The following is a 27,594-nucleotide window of genomic DNA, read 5'->3' on the forward strand; positions in this document are numbered from 1 at the left end:
AAAGACTGGTTTCACACATAGACTGTATAAAGACTGGTTTCACACATAGACTGTATAAAGACTGGTTTCACACATAGACTGTATAAGACTGGTTTCACACAGACTGTATAAGACTGGTTTCACACATAGACTGTATAAAGACTGGTTTCACACATAGACTGTATAAGACTGGTTTCACACATAGACTGTATAAAGACTGGTTTCACACAGACTGTATAAGACTGGTTTCACACAGACTGTATAAGACTGGTTTCACACATAGACTGTATAAAGACTGGTTTCACACAGACTGTATAAGACTGGTTTCACACAGACTGTATAAAGACTGGTTTCACACATAGACTGTATAAGACTGGTTTCACACATAGACTGTATAAAGACTGGTTTCACACATAGACTGTATAAGACTGGTTTCACACATAGACTGTATAAGACTGGTTTCACACATAGACTGTATAAGACTGGTTTCACACACAGACTGTGGTTTCACACAGACTGGTTTCACCGAGACTGGTTTCACACAGACTGGTTTCACACAGACTGGTTTCACACATAGACTGTATAAAGACTGGTTTCACACAGACTGTATAAAGACTGGTTTCACCAGAGGCAGAAAGAGGAGATGGACAGGTTTTCACTAGAAACCATCCCAGTGTACACAATGTATCCTACCCTGCCCCCAAACACACACCTTCGTGAGGACATCTGGGAGGTTCATTGATTGATTGATTGATTGAGTGAGACTGTTCAAAGGGTCACGGTACGACTGTCGAACACACACAGACACCCCGGGAGGGTCAGAGTTAGTGTTGTAGGACAACAACACCAGTGGAACCACATGACCCACTGGGCTGAACCCCACCCGTTTCCCTCCAGACTGATAAAACAAAACACATGGTCTGTCCCATAAAGAACTCCCCCTGGTAAAACGGAGTCCAGTATTTAGGGAGTAGGGTGCCATTTGGAAGCAGACAGTGGTTCCATCTCCCCCTGTGGACGGACATCTTTGGTTCAATCTACAGACCTAACAGATGATTGACACATGTGACTGTTTCAGGCCTAACTGAACCAGACCAATCTAACAGAACCACACTGTCAATCTAACAGAACCACACAGACAATCTAACAGAACCACACAGACACAGTCAATCTAACAGAACCACACAGTCAATCTAACAGAACCACACAGTCAATCTAACAGAACCACACAGTCAATCTAACAGAACCACACAGACAATCTAACAGAACCACACAGTCACAGTCAATCTAACAGAACCACACAGACAATCTAACAGAACCACACAGACACAGTCAATCTAACAGAACCACACAGACACAGTCAATCTAACAGAGACACGCAGTCACAGTCAATCTAACAGAACCACACAGACACAGTCAATCTAACAGAACCACACAGACAATCTAACAGAACCACACAGACACAGTCAATCTAACAGAACCACACAGACACAGTCAATCTAACAGAACCACACAGACACAGACAATCTAACAGAACCACACAGACACAGTCAATCTAACAGAACCACACAGACAATCTAACAGAACCACACAGACACAGTTACACTAGAACATATTGAGATGTGCTTCTTTGTCACTGATCTGTTAGAAAATAACTAGTGTATGTTTTTCAGAAAGCTTTCTAAAAATGGTGTGGTTTGTTGTTGGTTGCAGTTCTCAGTCTCTAGAATCCTTCAAATTATAACACACTCCTAGAATCCTTCAAATTATAACACACTGTCTCTAGAATCCTATATAACACACTGTCTCTAGAATCCTACAGATTATAACACACTGTCTCTAGAATCCTACAGATTATAACACACCGTCTCTAGAATCCTACAGATTATAACACACCGTCTCTAAATCCTACAGATTATAACACACTGTCTCTAGAATCCTACAGATTATAACACACTGTCTAACCTGCACTGTCTCTAGAATCCTACAGATTATAACACACTGTCTCTGTCTCTCTCTCAGGGCTCCTAAAGATAATCAACAAAAAAAAATCCTCATTTGTGTGACCTGTTGGGGATTAATCAGAATAGTTGGGTAACATAGATAGGATGTTTATTTTCATTATATGCGTGTGAGTTACTTCACATTTTAGAATGTATCTTGTTGTCTCTGTAGTGGTGGCCATTTGCAGTTATCCTTTATCTGTCCTGGGTTCAGTTACTGGGGCGGCAGGGTAGCCATTAGTGGTTAGAGTGTAGAATGTATCTTGTTGCAGGGTAGCCTAGTGGTTAGAGTGTAGAGGCGGCAGGGTAGCCTAGTGGTTAGAGTGTAGGGGCGGCAGGGTAGCCTAGTGGTTAGAGTGTAGGGGGCGGCAGGGTAGCCTAGTGGTTAGAGTGTAGAGGTGGGAGGGTAGCCTAGTGGTTAGAGTGTAGAGGCGGCAGGGTAGCTAGTGGTTAGAGTGTAGAGGCGGCAGAGTAGCCTAGTGGTTAGAGTGTAGGGGCAGCAGGGTAGCCTAGTGGTTAGAGTGTAGGCGGCAGGGTAGCCTAGTGGTTAGAGTGTAGAGGGCGGCAGGGTAGCCTAGTGGTTAGAGTGTAGGGGCGGCAGGGTAGCCTAGTGGTTAGAGTGTAGGGGCGGCAGGGTAGCCTAGTGGTTAGAGTGTAGAGGTGGGAGGGTAGCCTAGTGGTTAGAGTGTAGAGGCGGCAGGGTAGCCTAGTGGTTAGAGTGTAGAGGCGGCAGGGTAGCCTAGTGGTTAGAGTGTAGGGGCAGCAGGGTAGCCTAGTGGTTAGAGTGTAGGGGCGGCAGCGTAGCCTAGTGGTTAGAGCGTTGGACTAGTAACCGGAAAGTTGCAAGTTCAAACCCCCGAGCCGACAAGGTACAAATCTGTCGTTCTGCCCCTGAACAGGCAGTTAAACCCACTGTTCCTAGGCCGTCATTGAAAATAAGAATTTGTTCTTAACTGACTTGCATGGTTAAATAAAGGTAAAATTTAAAAAAAACTTGGGCTGCAGAGAGTGGAGGGGTCAAGCTTGTCTTCATATGTAAACATGTCTTAAACCATGTGAAGGGATGATTGAGGGGGAACCAATTATCTCTTGGCTCCACAATGTCTGTGTGCCAGTCACTGTGTCTCTGTGATCTTGTCCAGGAGGGGTGTATTTGATATATGCCTGTTGATGAGGTTTTGTTTTATGGTCCTGAGAGCGAGATAAGAACATAGTTTAGGAGACAAAGCTGAACGATAATTTATAGCCAATGCTGTCTGGCTATGTGTGTTTTTGCTATAAAGGATCTCAGTTGCAATGTGTAAAGAATTCATTTATAGACACTGAATTGATCTGAGAGTCACAGGGTTGTGATGGAGCTCATAATAATTAAAAGATGGACTTTATGATAACTCTGACTTGTGTGGTGGTTTGCTCTCATGGTTTGGTAAATACAGGAAATTTCCACTACAGACCACATTTATATTGATTTGGTCCTTTTTTTAGTTGGGGGTTACAGATACAATATTCAGATTCATATCAATTAATATATTCAGGTCATATTTTCCATTCCATATATTCCTGTGGTACCGGTGTGCTGCCAACATGAAAACCAAACAGGAAGGTGTTAGTAGTGTGACTGTGATGTCAAAGAGTCGATATAACTCTGCAGGTCTGGCTATTGCCGCGAATGCGCTTTTGTTAAATCATCACCCGTTTGGCGAAGTAGGCTGTGATTCACTGATAAATTAACAGGCACCGCATTGACTATATGCAACGCAGGACAAGCTAGTTACACTAGTAATATCATCAACCATGTGTAGTTAACTAGTGATTATGTGAAGATTGATTGTTTTTATAAGTTTAATGCCAGCTAGCACCTTACCTTGTCTCCTTGCTGCCCTCGTGTAACAGGTGGTCAGCCTGCCACTCAGTCTCCTAATGGAGAGCAATGTAATCGGCCAGAATAGGCATCCAAAAATGCCATTTAACGATGGTTATGAAAACTTGAAATCGTCCCTAATTAAAATCGGCCATGCCGATGAATCGGTCGACCTCTAGTTTTAACAGTCGTCAAGTTGGCTACTGTGACTATTTGATCATAATGTAGGCCTACCAGAGTGGCCTACCAGAGTGGCCTACCAGAGTGGCCTACCAGAGTGGCCTACCAGAGTGGCCTACCAGAGTGGCCTACCATCAACAACAATAGAGAAAATGCATCCAATAACATTTTAACATGTAAACAGCTGTTCTGTCATTCAGCCTACAGTAGCAGCCAATGTGTGGTGTTCAATGTCGCCCGACATTCCATGAGACTTTTGAGAAAGAAAAAAACAAAACACAGGGCTTGACATGAACCTGTTTATCTACTTGTCCTTCAGACAAGGAGGTGACTGAAAATGTTGTTGTTGTTGTTGTTTCCACTTTACAAAATACAATGTGTTATTATTCCCATAGTATTACTACAGAGAATCAGCCACATGTTGCTGCCCTCTGCCCATTGGCTGCTTAGTTTATTCACGCCCGTCTCAAAATACAACACTGTCCCTTCAAAAGGCAAAGGAAAGCTCTTTACCTGACCTGCTTGTCTAGAAATGTTCTGTGCTCTTGTAGGAAGCAGTCACTCCCCTACTACTGACTACTAATGATCTAGAACTGGGCTAATAACTCACTAACTAGTAAAGGATATATGAACTAAAATGTGGACACGTGGCTACATGCTGCTCTTGATTTGATCTCAAAACAAGCACATCTACTCACTATCAAGTCAGATGTTATTGGTCACATACACGTGTTCAGCAGATGTTATTGGTCACATATTTAACAGATGTTGTTGGTCACATACACATGTTCAGCAGATGTTATTGCGGGTGTAGCGAAATGCTTGTGTTTCCTAGGTCCGACAGTGCAAGTAATATCTAACAATTTCACAACCTATACACACAAATCTCAGTAAAGGAATGGAATTAAGAACGTATAAATATTTGGACGAGCAATGTCAGTGATACCACAGCTGTAAACACAGTCCAGTTTAAAGGAAATGGCATAGATCCATATATGGCAATGATCTATTTGCATATAGGCCTAACTGCAGCTCTGATTGGTTATGCCCCACCAGTCTGTGTAGAGTACGGGCTGAGTCCTGCTCAATAGAATCCTACTCTGACGCGTTCTGCCTTCAACAAAATCTCTTGCATAGGTAGTTTTGTTTCAGGTATGTTTGCATTGAAATTGGCCACAGTAAAGCGAAATGTAGATTGGCGTTAACTAACAGGGAACACTCTAGAAAGTTGAGTAAAGTTCAATCTCGTGCTTCTCTCAGTGGGCTGATATTTCTTGCCGTGCAGCAATCTCAGGCCACTGCGCGGCGCGCTCAGTTTAGAGGGAACGTTGGTGAGGACTGAGTTAGCACCGAGTTGGGACTAGAAAGATGGAGAACTTTGTGTGTGTGTGTGTGTGTGTGTGTGTGTGCTTGAGAGTGTACGGACGTGTGTATAGGAGTGTGTGTGTGTGTTAGAGGTGTATGCTACAGTGTTGTCTATGTGATGATGCTGCTGCCGCTGATGCTGCTGCTGCTGGTGACCTAGATTCAGACCGGGCCTCCTGCCTGAACACACTGGCTACATCACAAATAGAACCCTAGTCCCTATGTAGTGCACTACTGTTGGGTCTGATCCCTATTGGCCCTGGTCTCTCTCTCTCTCTCTCTCTCTCTTTCTCTCATCTCTGTCACATGCATTTACATGTGACAGAGATAGTGTGTGTGACAGAGATAGTATGACGTGAATGTGTATGCCCCACTTCTAAGACTAGACCCCCTCCCTCCCTCCACACACACAGGATTTAAAGGCAGTAATCTTGGAGCAATATAACAGATTCCCCCCAGCGTGGGAGGAACATTCAGGTCACATGGATAATCAAACACACACACACACACAATGTGGATCGCAGAAAGCCTCAGACTATTGTTGAGAAGATGCTGTCAGTGAAGCATGAAATCACCCTCACTCCAGCTGAAACAAAGTCTGCTACGGTCCTGGTCAAAAGTAATGTACTATGTAGGGAATATGATGCTATTTTCCTGGTCAAAAGTAATGTACTATGTGGGGAATATGATGCTATTTGGGACCCAAACGTTGTTTTTCAGGACTTCGCGTATGTACTGAAATCCATACAGTGGGTTTGGCTTTCGGACTTGTTATGAACATAGACCACTGACCTATAGATACGTCTTGATCTGTTGCTAGGAAACAGTCCTACTGGCATGTCTACACTTTAATTCCATGAGTGTTAATGATAGCTAATGTAACAGTATAATTTTAGACCGTACCCCTCGCCCATACCCGGGCGCGAACCAGGGACCCTCTGCACACATCAACAACTTTTAGCGCGAACCACCGCTAACTAAGCTAGCGTTTCACATCCGTTACACTGAGTCAAGAAAGGAAAGTAACCAATGTTATTCCATAATCACTATCCAGTATAATCATTCCTAGCCACCGTGCTTCTACACCTGCATTGCTTGCTGTTTGGGGTTTTCGGCTGGGTTTCTGTACAGCACTTTGTGACATCGGCTGATGTAAAAATGGCTTTATAAATCAAATATTATTGATTTGATGGATTGATTGATTAGTAACCTACAAAATCTCATCACTTTGGACAACTGCCATTCTGATAGTTATTTCTAGACCTTTCATTTAATTTCACCATATTCAGCAGTAGGCTACTACAATCATCAGATCAGATAATTACATCAGACGTGTCATTCTACTGTCTGTCATTGTGTGTTCAACGTGGAAAGTTATGACAGATGCTCACATAAAGACGAGTGTGGAGCTTCGACCGCAACTATTATTATCACGTAGCGAGCGGATGACACGGAGATGCAACGCAACTTTGCACAACAGAAAAACATGCCCATACTCGCTTAAAATCAACTTCCGTAATTCTAAAACACCCCCGTTTCACGCGAAGGCATCACCCAACATGCCTTTATCGACACATATGCACTTCACACAATTGAGGTTATTGTTGACGATGAATGAAAGTAAGGCATCGAGGGCTTGGCTTTCACCAACCCTCAGGAAACAATACATTTACAGAAAATGTCAAAGAAAACACCCAAGTAAGCCAGTTCATAGTACATCAAAAATAATATTCGAGACATTAGTAAACGCTTCATGTAGCCTATTAAATAATGCGATAACGAATCCTACCTGATTCGGACTTAGTTTCTGGTCATTCTAAAGTTCGATGCCGTCTCGGCTACCGACCAACGCAAAGACGTTCTTGCGCCAGTCAAAAAACAAAACAATTTACTGGGCTTTCTGCTGATCGGCAGCTCAACTAGCCAATAGAAGAAGGATATCACCCAGTCTTCCTCTCCGTGTGCCCGCCCTCTGAGTTGCAAATGTGATACAATAGCCTTGCTGTAATACTTAAAACCACGGATGAAACTCGGATGATACATTGGCATAAACATCCCAAGTCAAGTCTCAACCAAATAAATGTACTTTCTAACTGTGCGATTTTATTGTTTGGACATTTTTATCATCGCCAAAATATGCATGTGATTGAGAATACATGTACTGCAGTAGACCCTAAGTGACTGAATCATGACAGCTATCAAATCAAATCAAACATTATTTGTCACATGCATCGGATACAAGTGTAGACCTTACAGTGAAATCCTTTACTTACAAGCCCTTAATAAACTGAAGTAAAAAATAATAAAAAGTAACACAATAACATAACAATAACGAGGTTATATACAGGGGGTACCAGTACTGAGTCAGAGTGGAGGTTATATACAGCTGGTACTGAGTCAGTGTAGAGGTTATATACAGGGGTACCGGTACCGAGTCAGTGTGGAGGATATATACAGGGGGTACCAGTACTGAGTCAGTGTGGAGGTTATATACAGGGGGTACCGGTACCGAGTCAGTGTGGAGGTTATATACAGGGGGTACCAGTACTGAGTCAGTGTGGAGGTTATATACAGGGGGTGGTGGAGGTTATATACAGGGGGTACCAGTACTGAGTCAGTGTGGAGGTTATATACAGGGGTACCAGTACAGAGTCAGTGTGGAGGTTATATACAGGGGGTACTGAGTCAGTGTGGAGGCTATATACAGGGGGTCAGTACTGAGTCAGTGTGGAGGCTTATACAGGGGTACCGGTACCGAGTCAGTGTGGAGGATATATACAGGGGTACCAGTACTGAGTCAGTGTGGAGGTTATATACAGGGGGTACCGTTACCGAGTCAGTGTGGAGGTTATATACAGGGGCACGGTACCGAGTCAGTGTGGAGGTTATATACAGGGGCACCGGTACCGAGTCAGTGGGTTATATACAGGGGGTACCAGTACCGAGTCAGTGTGGAGGTTATATACAGGGGGCACCGGTACCGAGTCAGTGTGGAGGTTATATACAGGGGGTACCAGTACTGAGTCAGTGTGGAAGTTATATACAGCTGGTACTGAGTCAGTGTGGAGGTTATATACAGGGGGTAACAGTACTGAGTCAGTGTGGAGGTTATATACAGGGGGTACCGGTACCGAGTCAGTGTGGAGGTTATATACAGGGGGCACTGGTACTGAGTCAGTGTGGAGGTTATATACAGGGGGTAACAGTACTGAGTCAGTGTGGAGGTTATATACAGGGGGTACCGGTACCGAGTCAGTGTGGAGGTTATATACAGGGGGCACTGGTACTGAGTCAGTGTGGAGGTTATATACAGGGGTACCAGTACTGAGTCAGTGTGGAGGCTATATACAGGGGGTACCGGTACCGAGTCAGTGTGGAGGTTATATACAGGGGGTACCGGTACTGAGTCAGTGTGGGTTATATACAGGGGTACCATATAGTCAGGGGAGGCTATATACGGGGTACCAGTACTGAGTCAGTGTGGAGGTTATATACAGGGGGTACCGGTACTGAGTCAGTGTGGAGGTTATATACAGGGGTACCGGTACTGAGTCAGTGTGGAGGTTATATACAGGGGGTACCGGTACCGAGTCAGTGTGGAGGTTATATACAGGGGTACCGGTACCGAGTCAGTGTGGAGGCTATATACAGGGGGTACCGGTACAGAGTCAGTGTGGAGGTTATTTACAGGGGGCACCGTCAGTGTGTGGAGGCTATATACAGGGGGTACCGAGTCAGTGTGGAGGCTATATACAGGGGGTACCGGTACAGAGTCAGTGTGGAGGTTATATACAGGGGGCACTGGTACCGAGTCAGTGTGGAGGCTGTATACAGGGGTTACCGGAACAGAGTCAGTGTGGAGGCTGTATACAGGGGTACAGAGGGTGGAGGCTGTACCCGGAACAGAGTCAGTGTGGAGGTTATATACAGGGTCAGTGTGGAGGCTGTATACAGGGGTTACCGGAACAGAGTCAGTGTGGAGGCTGTATACAGGGGTTACCGGAACAGAGTCAGTGTGGAGGCTATATATAGTCAATATGGAGGCTATATACAGGGGGTACCGGTACTGAGTCAGTGTGGAGGTTATATACAGGGGGTACTGGTACCGAGTCAGTGTGGAGGCTATATACAGGGGGTACCGGTACAGAGTCAGTGTGGAGGTTATATACAGGGGGCACTGGTACCGAGTCAGTGTGGAGGTTATATACAGGGGTTACCGGTACTGAGTCAGTGAGTGGGGGTACAGGTTAGTTGAGGTCATTTGTACATGTAGGTAGGGGTGAAGTGACTATGCATAGACAATAAACAGCAAGTAGCAGCAGTGTACAAAACAAATGGAGGGGTCAATGTAGATTGTCCAGTGGCCATTTGATGAATTGTTCAGCAGTCTTATGGCTTGGGGGTAGAAGCTGTTGAGGAGCGGTACCGCTTGCCGTGCGGTAGCAGAGAAAACAGACTATGACTTGGATGACTGGAGTCTCTAACAATTTTATGGGCTTTCCTCTGACACCGCCTGGTATAGAGGTCCTGGGTGGCAGAAAGCTTGGCCCCAGTGATGTACTGGGCCGTTCACACTACCCTCTGTAGAGACCTTACGGTCAGATGCTGAGCAGTTGCCATACCAGGCGGTGATGCAAACGGTCAAGATGCTCTCGACGGTGCATCACCATGAGGCTTTATCAATCAGTGGACTAAAACACAATGCTATTATTATGGTATGAAAATAGCATACAGTTCTGTCTACATTTGTTTTATTAGTAGTCAAACAAACAGCTAAATTAGCTTCTTTTTTTTTAAACGAATAAAACAACATCTCACAACACAACCCCTTCTCCCCGACATATTAACGTTTTAAAATGTTTGTCAATCGTAAAGTATTTTTTGTCTGTAATGTCTTTTTCGTTATGTGTGGACCCAGGAAGACAAGCCATTGTCGCCATTGGAGTCGGCTAATGGGGATCTCAGTAAAATCTCAATCTAAAAACATAATAGTACACAGTATATAGCCACATGAAGAGCCATGGCTCTCTGTCTGAATACCGTTTCAAGAGCACCCCCTAGTGGTGATAGACAGAAATGGCTCTCTGTCTGAATACCGTTTCAAGAGCACCCCTAGTGGTGATAGACAGAAATGGCTCTCTGTCTGTATACCGTTTCAAGACCACCTATCGATGATAGGTCGGCAAAGACGCTGTATTTATTTGAGCTCTAAGGTTTTATAAATCAAACTGTTGTCAAAACAGAAGGCAGAAAACCTCTTAGAAAACAACAACTTGGTATGCTTATCCAATCAGAATAATGGGTGGTTTTACATGTTGATTGCTCTGTGTGAGTGTTCTATGTGTGCGCGCGATAGAGTGATTGGAAGTGTATCTATTCCTTTGGAACTTTTGTGAGTGTAATGATTACTTTTCATTTCTTATTGTTTATTTCACATGTATTTATTATCCCTTTCACTTGCTTTGGCTATGTAAATATATGTTTCCGATGCCAAACATATGAGAGAGAGCGAGAGAGAGAGAGAACACAAGCTGTGCGTAAAAGTACCCGCCGGCCACCATACATGCGTGTGAAAGTGAAGTACGGCGTCCAGTGCTCGCAGCTTCACAGATTAACAACACATATGATTGGTTTAAAATCCGCATGCCCACCACTCTAAAAACTGACAGGGGTCATTGTGATTTGTGGAGTTGTTGAAGCGCGCTATACATCTGAGCGCCTCACGGGACAATCCTCTAGATTAGCGGTTGACGCAGAGGATGGATTTCGTAGATGGCAACCCGATACTGTACCGTACTGGTCGGTATACAGGCACGGAATGATCTAGAATGGACGAATGAAATGCTTTAAATGTAACGTATTTCGATACTCTTCCTATTATCAAATGAGTCCGTCGTCATAGGGATAGAATGTGTTTCGTCCTAATCGTTAAATAGGCTCGATGAGCTATGACGGGAGAGCTAAATATGGACCAATCCTGTTTCGATTCCAAAATGAAGAGACCCAACGGAATGGTGGCAGATTTGGTGCGTTTACAACGCGGTCTTGTGGGACGTTTGTGATGGAGCCGTTTAACTTTCTCACTGAAACAAGCAGATGTAAGAATGCGTAACGGCACTTTAGTGGTTGGAAATAACATCTAAACCTTTTGGCTAAAATGAATGTATTGGGTTCTGCTTGCTCACTAACATCAGATAACAATCTCAGGTATACAAGCGTAGACTACATTTAGCTGGCATGCCAAGTATGTGAATAGGAGGAACTTTAAAATATCTATCCCGCCATTGTGCCCTTGGGTAGGGCACTTAACCTATAACCTGCTCCAGGGCCGCTGTTCTGCCACTGACCGACCGGTGCCTCTCTCAACGTGTGTGTTTCTTCACCTAGGAGGGTTTGGAAAGGCAGAAGACAACTTTACTTTTGAAGTTTCACCCAACAATGGACTACACGATTATATTCTACTCTGTTCTGTTGTCGTAGAACACCGCAGTTCAAAATGAACGTGTTGAAAATGAGGAAAGCCGTATTAAAAGAAGCGGTTAAACGCTTTCCATGGCTTGCCAACGTTACTCTGTATGGCTGCCTGTTTGCCGGCGGCGACTTTGTTCATCAGATGATCGCACAAAGAGAAGAGATGGACTGGAAACACACCAGAAATGTTGCCATAGTGGCCATCAGCTTCCATGGAAACTTTAATTATTTCTGGTTGCGGGCTTTGGAAAGCCGTTTCCCGGGAAAATCTCCCGGAATGCTCTTCCGCAAACTGCTCCTGGACCAAAGTTTTGCATCACCCTTGGCAACGAGTGTCTTCTACACAGGTAACGTGCATTTTAATGTGGGAAGTTTAATTGAAGTGTATCTATTGTAGCCGACAACAATTTTCTAATGTGTCCTACATAGAATAACCTTATATAGAGAAACAGACCAATGCCTCATGTCCATTGGGTAATAGGCCGAGGTTCGGCTACTCTCCTATAGCCTAACCTTGGATGTGTGTATTTGTAAATGCTGAATGTGATCAACGGACTGCAGTGCTCTAACGTGTACTCGTTCAAAAGGTCATGTGCAAAATGCACGAGGTTTGCGTGATGCGTGAAATGGGCACAAGTTTGACCTACAATTTGTACTCTCTCGCGTCTTCATCTGCAGGAGTGAGTTTCTTGGAGAATAAAGACGACGTCTTCGAGGACTGGAGAGAAAAGTTCCTCAACACGTATAAGGTAAGATGAAATCAGAACGAACCGGAAACGACCGAGAGGCCGGCCGGCCGGCCCACGCATACAGGCAGAGAAGGAAAGTCACCTTCCGCCCGCCTGGTGTGAGCTCACCCCCGATTAACCCAGATTATGGCACCGCTTTTGCGCAGCAATGGGCAGGCGGCCAGGGATACGGCAGTGCATGACTATTACTGCCAGTCGAGCCCAACTCTTCCAGGCCCAACAACCTTTGTAAAATAATACTGACATCTGGGTAGAACATTTTCCCCCCATTGAAATAAAATAAAAGGTCAGTGTAGAACGTTAGAGGGATGCTGCTGGAAGAGGTCCCATTGATCTGAGTGGTAGATCTATAGATCTGGACATATAGAGAGGGGTGCTGCTGGGAGAGGTCCCATTGATCTGAGTGGTAGATCTATAGATCTGGACATATAGAGAGGGGTGCTGCTGGAAGAGGTCCCATTGATCTGAGTGGTAGATCTATAGATCTGGACATATAGAGAGGGGTGCTGCTGGGAGAGGTCCCATTGATCTGAGTGGTAGATCTATAGATCTGGACATATAGAGAGGGGTGCTGCTGGAAGAGGTCCCATTGATCTGAGTGGTAGATCTATAGATCTGGACATATAGAGAGGGGTGCTGCTGGAAGAGGTCCCATTGATCTGAGTGGTAGATCTATAGATCTGGACATATAGAGAGGGGTGCTGCTGGAAGAGGTCCCATTGATCTGAGTGGTAGATCTATAGATCTGGACATATAGAGAGGGGTGCTGCTGGGAGAAGTCCCATTGATCTGAGTGGTAGATCTATAGATCTGGACATATAGAGAGGCGTGCTGCTGGAAGAGGTCCCATTGATCTGAGTGGTAGATCTGGATATATAGAGAGGGGTGCTGCTGGAAGAGGTCCCATTGATCTGAGTGGTAGATCTATAGATCTGGACATATAGAGAGGGGTGCTGCTGGAAGAGGTCCCATTGATCTGAGTGGTAGATCTATAGATCTGGACATATAGAGAGGGATGCTGCTGGAAGAGGTCCCATTGATCTGAGTGGTAGATCTATAGATCTGGACATATAGAGAGGGGTGCTGCTGGAAGAGGTCCCATTGATCTGAGTGGTAGATCTATAGATCTGGACATATAGAGAGGGGTGCTGCTGGAAGAGGTCCCATTGATCTGAGTGGTAGATCTATAGATCTGGACATATAGATGCTGCTGGAAGAGGTCCCATTGATCTGAGTGGTAGATCTATAGATCTGGACATATAGAGGGGTGCTGCTGGAAGAGGTCCCATTGATCTGAGTGGTAGATCTATAGATCTGGACATATAGAGAGGGGTGCTGCTGGAAGAGGTCCCATTGATCTGAGTGGTAGATCTATAGATCTGGACATATAGAGAGGCGTGCTGCTGGAAGAATTCTCTGATTGTTATATGAGTGGATAATCAAGCTTTATTTAAAGTGCTTTATTATCACAGTCTCCAAATACACTTTATGAAGGAAATACAAACAGAGAGATGAACTGAGCAGACAGACAGACAGACAGACAGACAGACAGACAGACAGACAGACAGACAGACAGACAGACAGACAGAAGGAAGGAAGGAAGGAAGGAAGGAAGGAAGACATACATGAGAGGCAGACTGACCAGACCTGCTAGTCAGTTTATGATGTGAAGGATCTGTGCCAGAACGGAGCTCTTAGAATACTGTATTTGACTTGGTTTGATTTATTAACATGTATCTTGTCTCTTTGAATTTCAGACTGGACTCATGTACTGGCCTTTCATGCAGGTAAATGATAAGGATGCTATTGATAGACAGTGTATGACTGTCCTGTCAATATCCCAGTGTATTGATGATAAACCTTATTGTGTGAAGACATAACATCATGCTCTGAAATGTCCCCACCAACTAATACACATGCAGTGGAATTTACTATAAACATCAGGTTGACCCTGTGCTGTGTCAATACAGTAATGTCACTCACACACACACACACACACACACACACACACACACACACACACACACACAGTTCTATTTCAGTATGATGGTTTATTTACTGTTAGAGAAAACCACCTTCTTCTGCGGAAGTGATGATCTGATGTCATAATAGGGTGCTGGAATGTTTCATGTTTGTGATGTTCTAATAACTAATGTCTGTGTTCTAATAACTAATGTCTGTGTTCTATTCATGTGCTGTTCTAATAACTAATGTCTGTGTTCTATTCATGTGCTGTTCTAATAACTAATGTCTGTGTTCTATTCATGTGCTGTTCTAATAACTAATGTCTGTGTTCTATTCATGTGCTGTTCTAATAACTAATGTCTGTGTTCTATTCATGTGTTCTAATAACTAATGTCTGTGTTCTAGTCATGTGTTCTAATAACTAATGTCTGTGTTCTAGTCATGTGCTGTTCTAATAACTAATGTCTGTGTTCTATTCATGTGTTCTAATAACTAATGTCTGTGTTCTAGTCATGTGTTCTAATAACTAATGTCTGTGTTCTAGTCATGTGTTCTAATAACTAATGTCTGTGTTCTATTCATGTGTTCTAATAACTAATGTCTGTGTTCTAGTCATGTGTTCTAATAACTAATGTCTGTGTTCTAGTCATGTGTTCTAATAACTAATGTCTGTGTTCTAGTCATGTGCTGTTCTAATAACTAATGTCTGTGTTCTAGTCATGTGCTGTTCTAATAACTAATGTCTGTGTTCTATTCATGTGCTGTTCTAATAACTAATGTCTGTGTTCTAGTCATGTCCTGTTCTAATAACTAATGTCTGTGTTCTAGTCATGTGCTGTTCTAATAACTAATGTCTGTGTTCTAGTCATGTGATGTTCTAATAACTAATGTCTGTGTTCTAGTCATGTGCTGTTCTAATAACTAATGTCTGTGTTCTAGTCATGTGCTGTTCTAATAACTAATGTCTGTGTTCTAGTCATGTGCTGTTCTAATAACTAATGTCTGTGTTCTAGTCATGTCCTGTTCTAATAACTAATGTCTGTGTTCTAGTCATGTGCTGTTCTAATAACTAATGTCTGTGTTCTAGTCATGTCCTGTTCTAATAACTAATGTCTGTGTTCTAGTCATGTGCTGTTCTAATAACTAATGTCTGTGTTCTAGTCATGTGTTCTAATAACTAATGTCTGTGTTCTAGTCATGTGCTGTTCTAATAACTAATGTCTGTGTTCTAGTCATGTGTTCTAATAACTAATGTCTGTGTTCTAGTCATGTGCTGTTCTAATAACTAATGTCTGTGTTCTAGTCATGTGTTCTAATAACTAATGTCTGTGTTCTAGTCATGTGCTGTTCTAATAACTAATGTCTGTGTTCTAGTCATGTGTTCTAATAACTAATGTCTGTGTTCTAGTCATGTGCTGTTCTAATAACTAATGTCTGTGTTCTAGTCATGTGCTGTTCTAATAACTAATGTCTGTGTTCTAGTCATGTGCTGTTCTAATAACTAATGTCTGTGTTCTAGTCATGTCCTGTTCTAATAACTAATGTCTGTGTTCTAGTCATGTGCTGTTCTAATAACTAATGTCTGTGTTCTAGTCATGTCCTGTTCTAATAACTAATGTCTGTGTTCTAGTCATGTGCTGTTCTAATAACTAATGTCTGTGTTCTAGTCATGTGTTCTAATAACTAATGTCTGTGTTCTAGTCATGTGCTGTTCTAATAACTAATGTCTGTGTTCTAGTCATGTGTTCTAATAACTAATGTCTGTGTTCTAGTCATGTGCTGTTCTAATAACTAATGTCTGTGTTCTAGTCATGTGCTGTTCTAATAACTAATGTCTGTGTTCTAGTCATGTGCTGTTCTAATAACTAATGTCTGTGTTCTAGTCATGTGCTGTTCTAATAACTAATGTCTGTGTTCTAGTCATGTGCTGTTCTAATAACTAATGTCTGTGTTCTAGTCATGTGATGTTCTAATAACTAATGTCTGTGTTCTAGTCATGTGATGTTCTAATAACTAATGTCTGTGTTCTAGTCATGTGCTGTTCTAATAACTAATGTCTGTGTTCTAGTCATGTGCTGTTCTAATAACTAATGTCTGTGTTCTAGTCATGTGCTGTTCTAATAACTAATGTCTGTGTTCTAGTCATGTCCTGTTCTAATAACTAATGTCTGTGTTCTAGTCATGTGCTGTTCTAATAACTAATGTCTGTGTTCTAGTCATGTGCTGTTCTAATAACTAATGTCTGTGTTCTAGTCATGTGCTGTTCTAATAACTAATGTCTGTGTTCTAGTCATGTGCTGTTCTAATAACTAATGTCTGTGTTCTAGTCATGTGTTCTAATAACTAATGTCTGTGTTCTAATAACTAATGTCTGTGTTCTAGTCATGTGCTGTTCTAATAACTAATGTCTGTGTTCTAGTCATGTCCTGTTCTAATAACTAATGTCTGTGTTCTAGTCATGTGCTGTTCTAATAACTAATGTCTGTGTTCTAGTCATGTCCTGTTCTAATAACTAATGTCTGTGTTCTAGTCATGTGCTGTTCTAATAACTAATGTCTGTTCTAGTCATGTGCTGTTCTAATAACTAATGTCTGTGTTCTAGTCATGTGCTGTTCTAATAACTAATGTCTGTGTTCTAGTCATGTGCTGTTCTAATAACTAATGTCTGTGTTCTAGTCATGTGCTGTTCTAATAACTAATGTCTGTGTTCTAGTCATGTGATGTTCTAATAACTAATGTCTGTGTTCTAGTCATGTGCTGTTCTAATAACTAATGTCTGTGTTCTAGTCATGTGCTGTTCTAATAACTAATGTCTGTGTTCTAGTCATGTGCTGTTCTAATAACTAATGTCTGTGTTCTAGTCATGTGCTGTTCTAATAACTAATGTCTGTGTTCTAGTCATGTGCTGTTCTAATAACTAATGTCTGTGTTCTAGTCATGTGCTGTTCTAATAACTAATGTCTGTGTTCTAGTCATGTCCTGTTCTAATAACTAATGTCTGTGTTCTAGTCATGTGTTCTAATAACTAATGTCTGTGTTCTAGTCATGTGCTGTTCTAATAACTAATGTCTGTGTTCTAGTCATGTGTTCTAATAACTAATGTCTGTGTTCTAGTCATGTGCTGTTCTAATAACTAATGTCTGTGTTCTAGTCATGTGTTCTAATAACTAATGTCTGTGTTCTAGTCATGTGCTGTTCTAATAACTAATGTCTGTGTTCTAGTCATGTGTTCTAATAACTAATGTCTGTGTTCTAGTCATGTGCTGTTCTAATAACTAATGTCTGTGTTCTAGTCATGTGATGTTCTAATAACTAATGTCTGTGTTCTAGTCATGTGCTGTTCTAATAACTAATGTCTGTGTTCTAGTCATGTGCTGTTCTAATAACTAATGTCTGTGTTCTAGTCATGTGATGTTCTAATAACTAATGTCTGTGTTCTAGTCATGTGATGTTCTAATAACTAATGTCTGTGTTCTAGTCATGTGCTGTTCTAATAACTAATGTCTGTGTTCTAGTCATGTGCTGTTCTAATAACTAATGTCTGTGTTCTAGTCATGTGCTGTTCTAATAACTAATGTCTGTGTTCTAGTCATGTCCTGTTCTAATAACTAATGTCTGTGTTCTAGTCATGTGCTGTTCTAATAACTAATGTCTGTGTTCTAGTCATGTGCTGTTCTAATAACTAATGTCTGTGTTCTAGTCATGTGCTGTTCTAATAACTAATGTCTGTGTTCTAGTCATGTGCTGTTCTAATAACTAATGTCTGTGTTCTAGTCATGTGTTCTAATAACTAATGTCTGTGTTCTAGTCATGTGTTCTAATAACTAATGTCTGTGTTCTAATAACTAATGTCTGTGTTCTAGTCATGTGCTGTTCTAATAACTAATGTCTGTGTTCTAGTCATGTCCTGTTCTAATAACTAATGTCTGTGTTCTAGTCATGTGCTGTTCTAATAACTAATGTCTGTGTTCTAGTCATGTGTTCTAATAACTAATGTCTGTGTTCTAGTCATGTGCTGTTCTAATAACTAATGTCTGTGTTCTAGTCATGTGTTCTAATAACTAATGTCTGTGTTCTAGTCATGTGCTGTTCTAATAACTAATGTCTGTGTTCTAGTCATGTGTTCTAATAACTAATGTCTGTGTTCTAGTCATGTGCTGTTCTAATAACTAATGTCTGTGTTCTAGTCATGTGATGTTCTAATAACTAATGTCTGTGTTCTAGTCATGTGCTGTTCTAATAACTAATGTCTGTGTTCTAGTCATGTGCTGTTCTAATAACTAATGTCTGTGTTCTAGTCATGTGATGTTCTAATAACTAATGTCTGTGTTCTAGTCATGTGATGTTCTAATAACTAATGTCTGTGTTCTAGTCATGTGCTGTTCTAATAACTAATGTCTGTGTTCTAGTCATGTGCTGTTCTAATAACTAATGTCTGTGTTCTAGTCATGTGCTGTTCTAATAACTAATGTCTGTGTTCTAGTCATGTCCTGTTCTAATAACTAATGTCTGTGTTCTAGTCATGTGCTGTTCTAATAACTAATGTCTGTGTTCTAGTCATGTGCTGTTCTAATAACTAATGTCTGTGTTCTAGTCATGTGCTGTTCTAATAACTAATGTCTGTGTTCTAGTCATGTGTTCTAATAACTAATGTCTGTGTTCTAGTCATGTGTTCTAATAACTAATGTCTGTGTTCTAATAACTTATGTCTGTGTTCTAGTCATGTGCTGTTCTAATAACTAATGTCTGTGTTCTAGTCATGTCCTGTTCTAATAACTAATGTCTGTGTTCTAGTCATGTCCTGTTCTAATAACTAATGTCTGTGTTCTAGTCATGTGCTGTTCTAATAACTAATGTCTGTTCTAGTCATGTGCTGTTCTAATAACTAATGTCTGTGTTCTAGTCATGTGCTGTTCTAATAACTAATGTCTGTGTTCTAGTCATGTGCTGTTCTAATAACTAATGTCTGTGTTCTAGTCATGTGCTGTTCTAATAACTAATGTCTGTGTTCTAGTCATGTCCTGTTCTAATAACTAATGTCTGTGTTCTAGTCATGTGCTGTTCTAATAACTAATGTCTGTGTTCTAGTCATGTGCTGTTCTAATAACTAATGTCTGTGTTCTAGTCATGTGCTGTTCTAATAACTAATGTCTGTGTTCTAGTCATGTGCTGTTCTAATAACTAATGTCTGTGTTCTAGTCATGTGTTCTAATAACTAATGTCTGTGTTCTAGTCATGTGTTCTAATAACTAATGTCTGTGTTCTAATAACTAATGTCTGTGTTCTAGTCATGTGCTGTTCTAATAACTAATGTCTGTGTTCTAGTCATGTCCTGTTCTAATAACTAATGTCTGTGTTCTAGTCATGTGCTGTTCTAATAACTAATGTCTGTGTTCTAGTCATGTCCTGTTCTAATAACTAATGTCTGTGTTCTAGTCATGTGCTGTTCTAATAACTAATGTCTGTTCTAGTCATGTGCTGTTCTAATAACTAATGTCTGTGTTCTAGTCATGTGCTGTTCTAATAACTAATGTCTGTGTTCTAGTCATGTGCTGTTCTAATAACTAATGTCTGTGTTCTAGTCATGTGCTGTTCTAATAACTAATGTCTGTGTTCTAGTCATGTGATGTTCTAATAACTAATGTCTGTGTTCTAGTCATGTGCTGTTCTAATAACTAATGTCTGTGTTCTAGTCATGTGCTGTTCTAATAACTAATGTCTGTGTTCTAGTCATGTGCTGTTCTAATAACTAATGTCTGTGTTCTAGTCATGTGCTGTTCTAATAACTAATGTCTGTGTTCTAGTCATGTGCTGTTCTAATAACTAATGTCTGTGTTCTAGTCATGTGCTGTTCTAATAACTAATGTCTGTGTTCTAGTCATGTGCTGTTCTAATAACTAATGTCTGTGTTCTATTCATGTGCTGTTCTAATAACTAATGTCTGTGTTCTATTCATGTTCTGTTCTAATAACTAATGTCTGTGTTCTAGTCATGTGCTGTTCTAATAACTAATGTCTGTGTTCTAGTCATGTGTTCTAATAACTAATGTCTGTGTTCTAGTCATGTGTTCTAATAACTAATGTCTGTGTTCTAATAACTAATGTCTGTGTTCTAGTCATGTGCTGTTCTAATAACTAATGTCTGTGTTCTAGTCATGTCCTGTTCTAATAACTAATGTCTGTGTTCTAGTCATGTGCTGTTCTAATAACTAATGTCTGTGTTCTAGTCATGTCCTGTTCTAATAACTAATGTCTGTGTTCTAGTCATGTGCTGTTCTAATAACTAATGTCTGTTCTAGTCATGTGCTGTTCTAATAACTAATGTCTGTGTTCTAGTCATGTGCTGTTCTAATAACTAATGTCTGTGTTCTAGTCATGTGCTGTTCTAATAACTAATGTCTGTGTTCTAGTCATGTGCTGTTCTAATAACTAATGTCTGTGTTCTAGTCATGTGATGTTCTAATAACTAATGTCTGTGTTCTAGTCATGTGCTGTTCTAATAACTAATGTCTGTGTTCTAGTCATGTGCTGTTCTAATAACTAATGTCTGTGTTCTAGTCATGTGCTGTTCTAATAACTAATGTCTGTGTTCTAGTCATGTGCTGTTCTAATAACTAATGTCTGTGTTCTAGTCATGTGCTGTTCTAATAACTAATGTCTGTGTTCTAGTCATGTGCTGTTCTAATAACTAATGTCTGTGTTCTAGTCATGTGCTGTTCTAATAACTAATGTCTGTGTTCTATTCATGTGCTGTTCTAATAACTAATGTCTGTGTTCTATTCATGTTCTGTTCTAATAACTAATGTCTGTGTTCTAGTCATGTGCTGTAATAACTAATGTCTGTGTTCATGCAAGTGACTGACTGAATGAATCCTCACTATCTTCAGCTGCAATTTGTCAGTACGCCCAGACCTTTGTTTTGAGAACGAAATATATCTCAGTTTCAAGGTCTCAGCTTAGAGAGAAGAAGCCTCGTGAGGTGTTGGTCTGTCACATGTTATGAACCAGCATTGGTCTGTCAGTCAGTGGTGCACGTGCAGTGTGCTGTAATACAAGTGTTCTTTTCTGAGGCACTTCAAACTGACACCTGTTTTTATCTCCCCCTTCCTCTCTCCCCTCTTCACCCTCCTCCCTCTGCTTCTCCCTCCCTTTTCACCCCCTCCCTCTCCGTCCCCTCCCCCACTCACTCACTCACTCACTCACTCACCCTCCCTCCCTCCCTCTTCACCCCTATCTCTGCTTCTCCCTCCCTCTCCACCCCCTCCCCCACTCACTCACCCTCCCTCCCTCCCTCTTCACCCCTATCTCTGCTTCTCCCTCCCTCTGCACCCCCTCCCTCTCCACCCCCTCCCTCCCTCTCCCTTCCCCCTCCCCCCTCCCCTCCCCCCCCCCCTCCCTCTCCACCCCCCCCCCCCCCCCTCCCCCCTCCCTCTCCACCCCCCCCCTCCCCTCCCCCTCCCCCTCCCCCTCCCCCTCCCTCTCCACCCCCCCCCCCCCTCCCCCTCCCCCCTCCCTCTCCTTCCCCCTCCACCCACCTCCCTCCCTCCCTCCCTCCCTCTCCTTCCCCCTCCCCCTCCCCCACCCTCCCTCCCCCCTCCCCCCCCCTCCCCCCTCCCTCCCTCCCCTCCCTCCCTCCCTCCCTCTCCACCCCCTCCCCCTCTCCTTCCCCCTCCCTCCCTCCCCCCCCTCTTCCCTCCCCCTCCCTCCCTCTCCCTTCCCCCTCCCTCTCCTTCCCCCTCCCTCTCCTTCCCCCTCCCCCCCCCTCCCTCCCCACCTCCCCCTCACCCCCCTCCCTCCCTCCCACACCCTCCCTCCCCACCTCCCCCCCTCACCCCCCCCCTCCCTCCCTCCCCCCCCCCTCCCTCTCCTTCCCCCTCCCTCCCTCCCCCCTCCCTCCCTCTTCCCTCCCCCTCCCCCCTCCCTCCCTCCCCCTCCCCCTCTCCTTCCCCCTCCCTCTCCTTCCCCCCCTCCCCCTCCCTCCCTCCCCACCTCCCCCTCCCCCCCCCCCTCCCTCCCCCACCCTCCCTCCCCACCTCCCCCTCCCTCCCCCCTCCCTCCCCCTCCCCCTCCCTCCCCCTCCCCCTCCCTATCTCTCCTTCCACCTCCCCCTCCCTCCCACCTCCCGCTCCCTCCCTCCCTCCCTCCCCAGTTCCTAAACTTCATCCTGATGCCTCTGTACCTGAGGACAGTCTTCATGGGCTGCTGTGCGTTCCTGTGGGCCACCTTCCTGTGCTTCTCCCGGCAGAGCGGGGACGGTACGGCCAGCGTGGCTCTCGCCTTCGTCCTGTATCCCAAGCAGAGGCTGCAGGCCGCCCGGGAGGCCCACCTCGCCCGCAACAAACAGAAAGAAGAGGAGGAACAGCAGCAGAGCACTGGCAACTAAATCAATTGGTTCCATGCGATTCGATTCAATTCAGGAAACAGAAAACAGAAGAGGACCTGAGCACTGAGAACTGAACTGAATTGGTTCAATGAGATTCGATTCAATTCAGGAAACAGAAAACAGAAGAGGACCTGAGCACTGAGAACTGAACTGAATTGGTTCAATGAGATTCGATTCAATTCAGGAAACAGAAAACAGAAGAGGACCTGAGAACTGAACTGAATTGGTTCAATGAGATTCGATTCAATTCAGGAAACAGAAAACAGAAGAGGACCTGAGCACTGAGAACTGAACTGAATTGGTTCAATGAGATTCGATTCAATTCAGGAAACAGAAAACAGAAGAGGACCTGAGCACTGAGAACTGAACTGCTAAAAATGTTATTTCAATTGAATTTCAACAAAACGTTGTTATATCTCCCTGTCGTCAAGGGCAACAAGGCAAGGAACGAGGGCTTGGTTAGAGGGTGAGAACACAACGTCATCATGTGAGGCCAGGGCAGGCTCTCACACCTTACAAAAAACACATAGTGAGAACTGAATCAGTTGGATTGAACGTACCTTTATTGATATCCTCAGGGGCAAGGAGGAGTGAATATAACTTTATTGATATCCTCGGGGCAAGGAGGAGTGAATATAACTTTATTGATATCCTCAGGGGCAAGGAGGAGTGAATATAACTTTATTGATATCCTCGGGGGCAAGGAGGAGTGAATATAACTTTATTGATATCCTCGGGGGCAAGGAGGAGTGAATATAACTTTATTGATATCCTCAGGGGCAAGGAGGAGGCATCGTTGGAGCACAGTTATATAATTTAAGCCTACTGTACATATACAAATACATCCATCTATTGCAATGCCAGCAACACTTACAGTGGGCCTAATGCCTCCACCTAATACTATACCAGCAACACGTACAGTGGGCCTAATGCCTCCACCTAATACTATACCAGAAACACGTACAGTGGGGCTAATACCTCCACCTAATACTATACCAGCAACACGTACAGTGGGGCTAATACCTCCACCTAATACTATACCAGAAACACGTACAGTGGGGCTAATACCTCCACCTAATACTATACCAGAAACACGTACAGTGGGCCTAATGCCTCCACCTAATACTATACCAGAAACACGTACAGTGGGGCTAATACCTCCACCTAATACTATACCAGAAACACGTACAGTGGGGCTAATACCTCCACCTAATACTATACCAGAAACACGTACAGTGGGCCTAATGCCTCCACCTAATACTATACCAGCAACACGTACAGTGGGCTAATACCTCCACCTAATACTATACCAGAAACACGTACCGTGGGGCTAATGCATCCACCTAATACTATACCAGAAACACGTACAGTGGGGCTAATACCTCCACCTAATACTATACCAGAAACACGTACAGTGGGCCTAATGCCTCCACCTAATACTATACCAGAAACACGTACAGTGGGGCTAATACCTCCACCTAATACTATACCAGAAACACGTACAGTGGGGCTAATACCTCCACCTAATACTATACCAGAAACACGTACAGTGGGCCTAATGCCTCCACCTAATACTATACCAGCAACACGTACAGTGGGCTAATACCTCCACCTAATACTATACCAGAAACACGTACCGTGGGGCTAATGCATCCACCTAATACTATACCAGAAACACGTACAGTGGGGCTAATACCTCCACCTAATACTATACCAGCAACACGTACAGTGGGGCTAATGCCTCCACCTAATACTATACCAGAAACACGTACAGTGGGGCTAATGCATCCACCTAATACTATACCAGAACCACGTACAGTGGGGCTAATACCTCCACCTAATACTATACCAGAAACAAGTACAGTGGGGCTAATACCTCCACCTAATACTATACCAGAAACACGTACAGTGGGGCTAATACCTCCACCTAATACTATACCAGCAACACGTACAGTGGGGCTAATGCCTCCACCTAATACTATACCAGAAACACGTACAGTGGGCCTACATTACAGACGTTACATCACTGATTCAATTCAATACAACTTTATCAATCCCGTCAAGGGCAACCCAGAAAACACAGTCGGACACGGAACACATTACTTACAGAGAGAAGGTGTCAGATGTTGTGATTTGCAGGGATGTTCCTCACGGAGAGGAGGTGTCAGATGTTGTGATTACAGGGATGTTCCTCGGGGAGAGAAGGTGTCAGATGTTGTGATTTGCAGGGATGTTCCTCGGGGAGAGGAGGTGTTAGATGTTGTGATTTGCAGGGATGTTCCTCGGGGAGAGGAGGTGTTAGATGTTGTGATTTGCAGGGATGTTCCTCGGGGAGAGGAGGTGTTAGATGTTGTGATTTGCAGGGATGTTCCTCGGGGAGAGGAGGTGTTAGATGTTGTGATTTGCAGGGATGTTCATCAGGGAGGAGGTGTTAGATGTTGTGATTTGCAGGGATGTTCCTCGGGGAGAGGAGGTGTTAGATGTTGTGATTTGCAGGGATGTTCATCAGGGAGGAGGTGTTAGATGTTGTGATTTGCAGGGGTATTTCTCAGGGAGAGGAGGTGTTAGATGTTGTGATTTGCAGGGGTGTTCCTCGGGGAGAGGTGTTAGATGTTGTGATTTGTAGAGAGGTTCTTCAGGGTGTGTATTTGATGTTCATGTATATGTAAAATGTGTTTATTCTATGCTCTCAATTTCTATGTCCCATCGGTTGTGCCTTCTGTTGGTATCAAGAGCCCTTCATGTTCTGCTCTAGATTGAGTTAGTTCTTACTCTGAGAAACTGTGTGTTTTTGTGTTGTTGTTTTTTTTTGTGTGTGTGTGTGTGTATATATTTATACATTACCAGTCAAAAGTTTAGACACACCTATTCATTCAAGGGTTTTTCTTTATTTTTACTATTTTCTATATTGTAGAATAATAATGAAGACGTCAAAACTATGAAGTAACACATATGGAATCATGTTGTATCCAAAAAAAATGTTAAAGAAATCTAAATATATTTTATATTTTTGATTCTTCAAAGTAGCCACCCTTTGCCTTGATGACAGCTTTGCACACTCTTGACATTCTCTCAACCAGCTTCACCTGGAATGCTTTTCCAACTGTCTTGAAGGAGTTCCCACATTTGCTGAGCACTTGTTGGCTTTCCTTCACTCTGCTGTCCAACTCATCCCAAACCACCTCATTTGGGTTGAGATTGGATGATTGTGGAGGCCAGGTCATCTGATGCGCCCTCCATCACTCTCCTTCTTGGTCAAATAGCCCTTACACAGCCTGGAGGTGTGTTGGGTCATTGTCCTGTTGAAAAACAAATGATAGTCCCACTAAGCACAAACCAGATGGGATGGCGTATCGCTGCAGAATGCTGTGGTAGCCATGCTGGTTAAGTGTGCCTTTAATTAAATCACTGTCATTTCTCTTTGCTTATTTGAGCTGTTCTTGCCATAATATGGACTTGGTCTTTTACCAAAAAGGGCTATCTTCTGTATACCACCCCTACCTTGTCACAACACAACTGATTGGCTCAAACGCATTAAGAAGGAAAGAAATTCCACAAATTAACTTTTAACAAGGCACACCTGTTAATTTCAAATGCATTCCAGGTGACTAACTCATGAAGCTGGTTGAGAGAATGCCAAGTGTGTTCAAAGCTGTCATTTGTTTAACACAACATTGGTTACTACATGATTCCATATGTGTTATTTCATAGTTTTTGTCTTCACTATTATTCTACAATGTAAAAAAAAATATTAAAAATTAAATTAAATCCGTAGAATGAGTAGGTGTGTCCCAACTGTTGACTGGTACTGTGCTGTATAACTCATCTCCAGATTGACCATCGAAGGATAAAGTGCTACCCTGTCCTGTTACTTGAATTGTCTATTTATTTATTTTAATCTACCAGGCCATTTATTTTAATCTACCAGGCCATTTATTTTAATCTACCAGGCTATTTATTTTAATCTACCAGGTTATTTATTTTAATCTACCAGGCTATTTATTTTAATCTACCAGGTTATTTATTTTAATCTACCAGGCTATTTATTTTAATCTACCAGGTTGCCATCAATCCGGTTACCTTATAACGTACATATATCCATGAACAAGAGGTATACATACCATTAGTGCTGCAAAATACCATCGACCCGGTTACCTTATAACGTACATATATCCATGAACAAGATGTATGCATACCATTAGGGCTGCAAAATACCCCAAATTCCTAGGTTTTCCAGAAATACCCATTGGAGAATTCCTGGATTTCCTCCTTATTCCTTGCCAATTCCAGTTTTTTGTTTTTTCCAACCATTGGAAGTCTGGGGAATGTTCAGGAATGTTGTATCTCATCAAGGTAGTGAAGATCTGCAACATTCTTTACTTAAGTCAAACCTTACTGTGGAATTTTCCACAAATTCCCAGGTTTTCCACAAATCCCGGTTGAAATATTCCTGGAATCTGAAGGGCATAAGAAAGAAATCCGGGGATATTGGGATTTACTCAGTTCCACCCTACTGTATAATCTACATAAGAGGCGTTAATATCACACATATCGTACTCAACATGTGTGACCTGTGTTTACTGTTTCATAGACCAGTTGTGTTATGGCATTACATAGACCAGTTGTGTTATGGCATTAC

General features: G+C 42.7%; 1 protein-coding gene and 1 long non-coding RNA gene across 2 annotated transcripts in view; both read left to right on the forward strand.

Annotated features, from left to right (window-relative positions):
- The window catches only part of LOC135554772 (uncharacterized), a 100,030-nt gene that overhangs the window by 66,964 nt on the left and 5,472 nt on the right, over window positions 1–27,594 (forward strand). The gene's annotated exons all lie outside the window — the stretch shown is intronic.
- On the forward strand, window positions 10,984–26,826 carry LOC135554771 (mpv17-like protein). The gene is made up of 4 exons (XM_064987203.1): window positions 10,984–12,206; window positions 12,538–12,608; window positions 14,366–14,395; window positions 22,722–26,826. The coding sequence occupies exons 1-4, from the start codon at window positions 11,885–11,887 to the stop codon at window positions 22,953–22,955; spliced, it is 657 nt and encodes a 218-aa protein (XP_064843275.1). The 5' UTR covers window positions 10,984–11,884; the 3' UTR covers window positions 22,956–26,826.

This window comes from Oncorhynchus masou, chromosome 14 (assembly GCF_036934945.1).
Source record: "Oncorhynchus masou masou isolate Uvic2021 chromosome 14, UVic_Omas_1.1, whole genome shotgun sequence".
NCBI lineage: Eukaryota > Metazoa > Chordata > Actinopteri > Salmoniformes > Salmonidae > Oncorhynchus > Oncorhynchus masou.